The 8,484-nt window shown below is 47.5% G+C and overlaps 1 protein-coding gene across 1 annotated transcript in view; it reads right to left on the minus strand.

The window, feature by feature from the left end:
• Positions 1 to 1,469: 1,469 nt before the first annotated feature.
• The window catches only part of lama1 (laminin, alpha 1), a 51,742-nt gene continuing 44,727 nt past the window's right edge, over positions 1,470 to 8,484 (minus strand). Inside the window, 7 exon segments of the mRNA XM_051940197.1 lie at positions 1,470 to 1,753; positions 1,889 to 2,102; positions 4,521 to 4,654; positions 5,137 to 5,290; positions 5,382 to 5,531; positions 5,854 to 6,043; positions 8,341 to 8,447. Coding sequence (XP_051796157.1) covers positions 1,599 to 1,753; positions 1,889 to 2,102; positions 4,521 to 4,654; positions 5,137 to 5,290; positions 5,382 to 5,531; positions 5,854 to 6,043; positions 8,341 to 8,447 — 1,104 coding nt within the window. The 3' untranslated portion in view covers positions 1,470 to 1,598.

An 8,484-nucleotide genomic window follows, 5' to 3' on the forward strand; every position in this document is an offset into this window, starting at 1 on the left:
ACCCTACTACCCCTACTACACCTACTGCCCCTACTACCCCTACTAACCCTACTACCCCAACTAACCGTACTGCCCCTACTGCCCCTACTAACCCTACTGCCCCTACTACCCCTACTACCCCTACTACCCCTACTACCCCTACTAACCTTACTAACCTTACTCCCCCTACTAACCCTACTAACCTTACTAACCCTACTAACCTTACTAACCCTACTAACCCTACTAACCCTACTAACCCTACTAACCCTACTAACCTACAAACCCTACTAACCCTACTAACCCTACGAACCTTACTAACCCTACTAACCTTACTCCCCCTACTAACCCTACTAACCTTACTCCCCCTACTAACCCTACTAACCCTACGAACCTTACTAACCTTACTAACCCTACTAACCCTACTCCCCCTACTAACCCTACTAACCTTACTAACCCTACTAACCCTACTAACCCTACTAACCTTACTAACCCTACTAACCTTACTAACCTTACTAACCCTACTAACCCTACTAACCCTACTAACCCTACTAACCTTACTAACCTTACTAACCCTAATGTTTTGTCTTCTGACAGGACCAACTGAAGTCCAACAGTGACATCTTCAGGCCTGGATGTTCCAGGATACAGCCCCGAGTGTTTCATGGTTTTATTGGAGCAGAAGTTAAATCTCTCCTCATCCATTCATCCGTCATTCTGATCAGACCTTAAAGCTTCACTCAGTAGTCTGGTGGGTCTTTGAGTTCCGTTTTGGTCAGAACCATGTTTTGTCTGTTTGATGTGTTTGTGCTCATTGTTGCTTTTGTGTCACATCATTGTTGTTTCCAATCACTGTTTGGTTTTTCTGTCTTTTTGTGCTTGTTTTCTCTCATTTTGTTTTTTTTCCAACTCTGTCTTTTTTTAAATCACATTTTAGTTGTGTTTAACAGTTTGGTTGTATTGTGTCACTTCTTGGTCGTCTTATGTCCACATTTGGTAGTTTTATGTCTCTTTGCAGTTGTTTGGTTGTTTGATAGTTCTACACCTTTCTGTGATCATAATGCAGCATATTTTGGTTGTTTTACATTACATTTTAGTCGTTTTGTGACACATTTATGTAGCTCTACTTATCTTTCTGATCTTTTTGTTTCACATTTTGGTTACTTCTTATGCTTTTGTGGTCATTTTCTACCATAGTTTTGTCTTTTTGCCTTAAATTCTGGTTGTTGCATGTCCCAGTGTGGTTTTGCAAGAGGTTTTGGTGGTTTTCTGTCATATTTGAGCGAGTCTGTTTCCCTTTGTGTCACAGTTTGGTCGTTTATTTCACGTTTTGGTTGTGTTGCAGCATGTTGTGGTCATTTTGTGTCAGTGTTCAGTCATTCTGCATCACATTTTCTTGGTTGAATGATATCAGGGCCCTCTGATTGTTCCACTGGGGAAGCGTTGCCGTGGTATCTCAAGTTGTACAGGTGAAGAAAGCTGGACGGCAGCGCTGCAGGTAGGTCTTTATTTACGGATGATGAGAACATCCAGGAACTACAATCAGATAAAAAGCTGAACGCTGCACAACAGGGAGCTCCAACAACAACAACCACAACCCCTGAAACAAACAGGAAGTGTTGCTAGGCTACTGGACACGAACTAGGAGTCACGCCCACCAGGAAGTGGGCGGAGCTAACGTAAAGGGCGGTGCTCAGGTGAGACTTGGCGAGCTGCAGGTTCCTCAGACAACCTCTGAATCTGGAAGAGATCGACAGGCAGTTCTGTTTGACCCCAACTACAGCAGAGAGACAGACAGGTAGACAGACAGATAGGTGGAGAGAGAGACAGGTGGAGAGAGAGACAGGTTAATTCAGCTCCACGTGCCATCCTGTTTGTTCATCTTCTTGTGTGACAGAGTTCAGGGTCTCACCTGGAAATCCTCCCAGGTAAACGGGATTGTTGGTCTCAGCAGAGGTGGATTGTGGGTAGGGGTTGGGGGCGGTGTAGCTCCGCCCATCTACACTCAGACTCAGGTTGTGTTTGGTTTTTCTGGCCAGCAGGCGGTGCCACCGTCCATCACACAGCATTTGGCCAATCGACCGTACTGACACCCGACCAGCACCGTTATTGACGTTAAACACCACCTGAGGAGAAACACACAGGTAACCCTCCACACAGGTAACCCTCCACACAGGTAACCCTCCACACAGGTAGACCTCCACACAGGTAGACCTCCACACAGGTAACCCTCCACACAGGTAGACCTCCACACAGGTAACCCTCCACACAGGTAACCCTCCACACAGGTAGACCTCCACACAGGTAGACCTCCACACAGGTAACCCTCCACACAGGTAGACCTCCACACAGGTAGACCTCCACACAGGTAACCCTCCACACAGGTAGACCTCCACACAGGTAACCCTCCACACAGGTAGACCTCCACACAGGTAACCCTCCACACAGGTAGACCTCCACACAGGTAACCCTCCACACAGGTAGAGCTCCACACAGGTAGAGCTCCACACAGGTAGACCTCCACACAGGTAGACCTCCACACAGGTAACCCTCCACACAGGTAGAGCTCCACACAGGTAACCCTCCACACAGGTAACCCTCCACACAGGTAACCCTCCACACAGGTAGAGCTCCACACAGGTAGAGCTCCACACAGGTAACCCTCCACACAGGTAACCCTCCACACAGGTAGACCTCCACACAGGTAGAGCTCCACACAGGTAGACCTCCACACAGGTAGACCTCCACACAGGTAGAGCTCCACACAGATAGACCTCCACACAGGTAGACCTCCACACAGGTAACCCTCCACACAGGTAACCCTCCACACAGGTAGAGCTCCACACAGGTAACCCTCCACACAGGTAGACCTCCACACAGGTAACCCTCCACACAGGTAGACCTCCACACAGGTAGAGCTCCACACAGGTAGACCTCCACACAGGTAGACCTCCACACAGGTAACCCTCCACACAGGTAACCCTCCACACAGGTAGACCTCCACACAGGTAGACCTCCACACAGGTAACCCTCCACACAGGTAACCCTCCACACAGGTAACCCTCCACACAGGTAACCCTCCACACAGGTAGACCTCCACACAGGTAGACCTCCACACAGGTAACCCTCCACACAGGTAGACCTCCACACAGGTAACCCTCCACACAGGTAGAGCTCCACACAGGTAGACCTCCACACAGGTAACCCTCCACACAGGTAGACCTCCACACAGGTAACCCTCCACACAGGTAGAGCTCCACACAGGTAGAGCTCCACACAGGTAGACCTCCACACAGGTAGAGCTCCACACAGGTAGAGCTCCACACAGGTAACCCTCCACACAGGTAACCCTCCACACAGGTAGACCTCCACACAGGTAGAGCTCCACACAGGTAGACCTCCACACAGGTAGACCTCCACACAGGTAGAGCTCCACACAGATAGACCTCCACACAGGTAGACCTCCACACAGGTAACCCTCCACACAGGTAACCCTCCACACAGGTAGAGCTCCACACAGGTAACCCTCCACACAGGTAGACCTCCACACAGGTAACCCTCCACACAGGTAGACCTCCACACAGGTAGAGCTCCACACAGGTAGACCTCCACACAGGTAGACCTCCACACAGGTAACCCTCCACACAGGTAACCCTCCACACAGGTAGACCTCCACACAGGTAGACCTCCACACAGGTAACCCTCCACACAGGTAACCCTCCACACAGGTAACCCTCCACACAGGTAGACCTCCACACAGGTAGACCTCCACACAGGTAACCCTCCACACAGGTAGACCTCCACACAGGTAACCCTCCACACAGGTAGACCTCCACACAGGTAGACCTCCACACAGGTAACCCTCCACACAGGTAACCCTCCACACAGGTAACCCTCCACACAGGTAGACCTCCACACAGGTAACCCTCCACACAGGTAGACCTCCACACAGGTAGACCTCCACACAGGTAACCCTCCACACAGGTAGACCTCCACACAGGTAGACCTCCACACAGGTAACCCTCCACACAGGTAACCCTCCACACAGGTAGACCTCCACACAGGTAACCCTCCACACAGGTAACCCTCCACACAGGTAACCCTCCACACAGGTAACCCTCCACACAGGTAACCCTCCACACAGGTAGACCTCCACACAGGTAACCCTCCACACAGGTAGACCTCCACACAGGTAGACCTCCACACAGGTAACCCTCCACACAGGTAGAGCTCCACACAGGTAACCCTCCACACAGGTAACCCTCCACACAGGTAGAGCTCCACACAGGTAACCCTCCACACAGGTAGAGCTCCACACAGGTAGACCTCCACACAGGTAACCCTCCACACAGGTAAATCTTTATTTGTACAGGTAGACCTTAAATAGGAATTAATAGGATATATATAACTAAAACTGAAAGACACACCTGGAGAACAGGTAGCAGGTGTTTAAGTTACTTGTGCAGTTCTCTGAGTTTCAGTGTCAGGCCCTTTACTGTTTGTTGTTGTCGGAAACGTGCGATCACTCAGGTAAGTCTGCTCACCTGTCCGTCGATCATCTCCAGTCCCACAGCATCGACCTTTGCACTGCTGATTCCCACAAACACTCCCTCTGATTGGCTCGTTCGAAACTCCAGCGACACGGCCATGTCAGAGCCAACCTTGTATCCATCGTGCACTGGAAACACACATTTAGAGTTCAGTTAGGAGGTTCTAAATGTTTCTACAATTCATTTACATCGTTCTAGTGCTCATGTAGGAGGTTTCAGAGTTGACGTCAGTGGATTCTAGAGATGATTTGGGAAGTTCTACAGTTCATGTATTAGGAATAAGTGGTTTTTCATTTTATTGAGGTGGTTTAAGAGTTCAATTAGGACGTACTAGAGTTAATTTAGAACTGTTAGGTGGTTGTGGAGTTCATGAAGTGGTTCTAGTATTCATGTAAAAGGTTCTAAAGTTCATTTAGGAGTTAGAGGTGTTCTAGAGTTGATTTAAGAAGTTTCAGTGATTCTAGATCACATTTAGGATGTTCTAGAGTTCATGTACAAGAGTCCATACTTCACTTACAATGTTCTAGAATTTATTTATTAACATCCAGGGATAATTTAGGATGTTCTGGAGTTAATTTAAGATGTTCTAGAGTCTTCATGTTGGACTCACTCAGTTCAGCGTATCCACTGCCGTTGAAGTAGCTCCCTGATTGGTCTTTGGTGAAGCAGGCAGCCACATCAGACTGAGAGGCTGGCTGGTACAGATCCAATGAGGCGCCGTTCAGACTGGCAGAGCGAACACAACCCGGGAAGCTGCTGCTGACCTGAGGGACAGGTGGACACTGACGCTCAGGTGTGTGAGGAAACTAGAACTCTGAGAACGATCACCTGTGGTAAACTGATGAGTGGTCTTACATTGATCCTCCTGCTGGTGGCGGTGTTAGGAAACCCTCCCAGATACAGTCTGTTGTCTACGTCCAGCTGGTTTCCTTTGACTGACACAGATTTGGGACTCGAACCGTCGACAGACAACGACACCAACCGCCGACTCACCTCCGCATTCACCTGAAACAAACGGTGTTCAGACAACATGTCAGAGCTCAACACGGAAAACCTGTCTGTAGTACCACATATGCGTCTGTAGTACCACATATGCGTCTGTAGTACCACATATGCGTCTGTAGCACCAGATATCTGTCTGTAGCACCAGATATCTGTCTGTAGCACCAGATATCTGTCTGTAGTACGAGAGATCTGTCTGTAGCACCACATATCTGTCTGTAGCACCACATATGCGTCTGTAGTACCACATATCTGTCTGTAGCACCAGATATCTGTCTGTAGCACCAGGTGTTAGTATTTCCTTCCAGGTGTGTAATTAACTCACGATGTGCCACTTTCCGTCGTTCACGGCAACAGATGAGGTAATGGAGGCGGAGCCTTTGCCCAGGTCAGCTGACATCAGGACCCTCCCCCCATTCAATCTGAGGACAACGAAGTCCATCTGTTTGGAGTCTGAGAGCAGCAGGACGAACCCATCCAGGGCCCAGGTCCGGATGGACAACCTCAGCAGTAGCCTGAAGACCACACACGTGAAAAAGAACACACGTCAACAACACACGTCAACAAGAACACGCGTCAACAACACACATTAACAACAACACACATCAACAACACATGTCAACAAGAACACTGGTCAACAACACATGTCAACAACACACGTCAACAACAACACACATCAACAACACATGTCAACAACACTCGTCAACAACACATGTCAACAACACATGTCAACAACACACGTCAACAACAACACACATCAACAACACATGTCAACAACACTCGTCAACAACACACATCAACAACACATGTCAACAACACACGTCAACAACAACACACATCAACAACACATGTCAACAACACTCGTCAACAACACATGTCAACAACACATGTCAACAACACACGTCAACAACAACACACATCAACAACACATGTCAACAACACTCGTCAACAACACACGTCAACAACACATGTCAACAACACACATCAACAACAACACACGTCAACAACACATGTCAACAAGAACACTCGTCAACAAGAACACTCTTCAACAACACACGTCAACAACACACGTCAACAACACTCGTCAACAAGAACACTCGTCAACAACACACATCAACAACAACACACGTCAACAACACACATCAACAACACTCGTCAACAAGAACACTCGTCAACAACACACGTCAACAACACACATCAACAACACATGTCAACAAGAACACTCGTCAACAAGAACACTCGTCAACAACACACGTCAACAACACACATCAACAACACTCGTCAACAAGAACACTCGTCAACAACACACGTCAACAACACACATCAACAACAACACACGTCAACAACACACATCAACAACACACATCAACAACACATGTCAACAAGAACACTCGTCAACAAGAACACTCGTCAACAACACACGTCAACAACACACGTCAACAACACTCGTCAACAAGAACACTCGTCAACAACACACGTCAACAACACACATCAACAACAACACACGTCAACGACACACATCAACAACACTCGTCAACAAGAACACTCGTCAACAACACACGTCAACAACACACGTCAACAAGAACACTCGTCAACAACACACGTCAACAACACATGTCAACAACAACACACATCAACAACACACGTCAACAACACACATCAACAAGAACACTCGTCAACAACACATGTCAACAACACTCGTCAACAACACATGTCAACAACACATGTCAACAACACACGTCAACAACAACACACATCAACAACACATGTCAACAACACTCGTCAACAACACACATCAACAACACATGTCAACAACACACGTCAACAACAACACACATCAACAACACATGTCAACAACACTCGTCAACAACACATGTCAACAACACATGTCAACAACACATGTCAACAACACACGTCAACAACACATGTCAACAACACACATCAACAACAACACACGTCAACAACACATGTCAACAAGAACACTCGTCAACAAGAACACTCTTCAACAACACACGTCAACAACACACGTCAACAACACTCGTCAACAAGAACACTCGTCAACAACACACGTCAACAACACACATCAACAACAACACACGTCAACAACACACATCAACAACACTCGTCAACAAGAACACTCGTCAACAACACACGTCAACAACACACATCAACAACACATGTCAACAAGAACACTCGTCAACAAGAACACTCGTCAACAACACACGTCAACAACACACATCAACAACACTCGTCAACAAGAACACTCGTCAACAACACACGTCAACAACACACATCAACAACAACACACGTCAACAACACACATCAACAACACATGTCAACAAGAACACTCGTCAACAACACACGTCAACAACACACGTCAACAACACTCGTCAACAAGAACACTCGTCAACAACACACGTCAACAACACACATCAACAACAACACACGTCAACAACACACATCAACAACACTCGTCAACAAGAACACTCGTCAACAACACACGTCAACAACACACATCAACAACACACGTCAACAAGAACACTCGTCAACAACACACGTCAACAACAACACACGTCAACAACACATGTCAACAACAACACACATCAACAACACACGTCAACAACACACATCAACAAGAACACTCGTCAACAACACATGTCAACAAGAACACACGTCAACAACAGCAAAAAGGGACAACAACAACACAGGACAACAACACAGGACAACAACAAAGAGACGACGTGTCACGGGAGTAAGATTTTGTTGTTTGTTCTGCGACTGTAGCCCCGCCCCCATCGTCATGGAGTCTCACCGTTTCCGGACTGAGGCGGGGTTGATGATGAAAGTCATGTGACTGTGTGGAGACGATCCAAACTGAGCTGCTGATGTCATGAGGGCTGGTTCAGCCTCTGAAGAACACTGCACCACACACAGACCAGGAACCAATAAGAAGCTA

The sequence above is a fragment of the Acanthochromis polyacanthus genome, chromosome 20 (genome assembly GCF_021347895.1).
Source record: "Acanthochromis polyacanthus isolate Apoly-LR-REF ecotype Palm Island chromosome 20, KAUST_Apoly_ChrSc, whole genome shotgun sequence".
NCBI classification, from domain to species: Eukaryota; Metazoa; Chordata; class Actinopteri; family Pomacentridae; genus Acanthochromis; species Acanthochromis polyacanthus.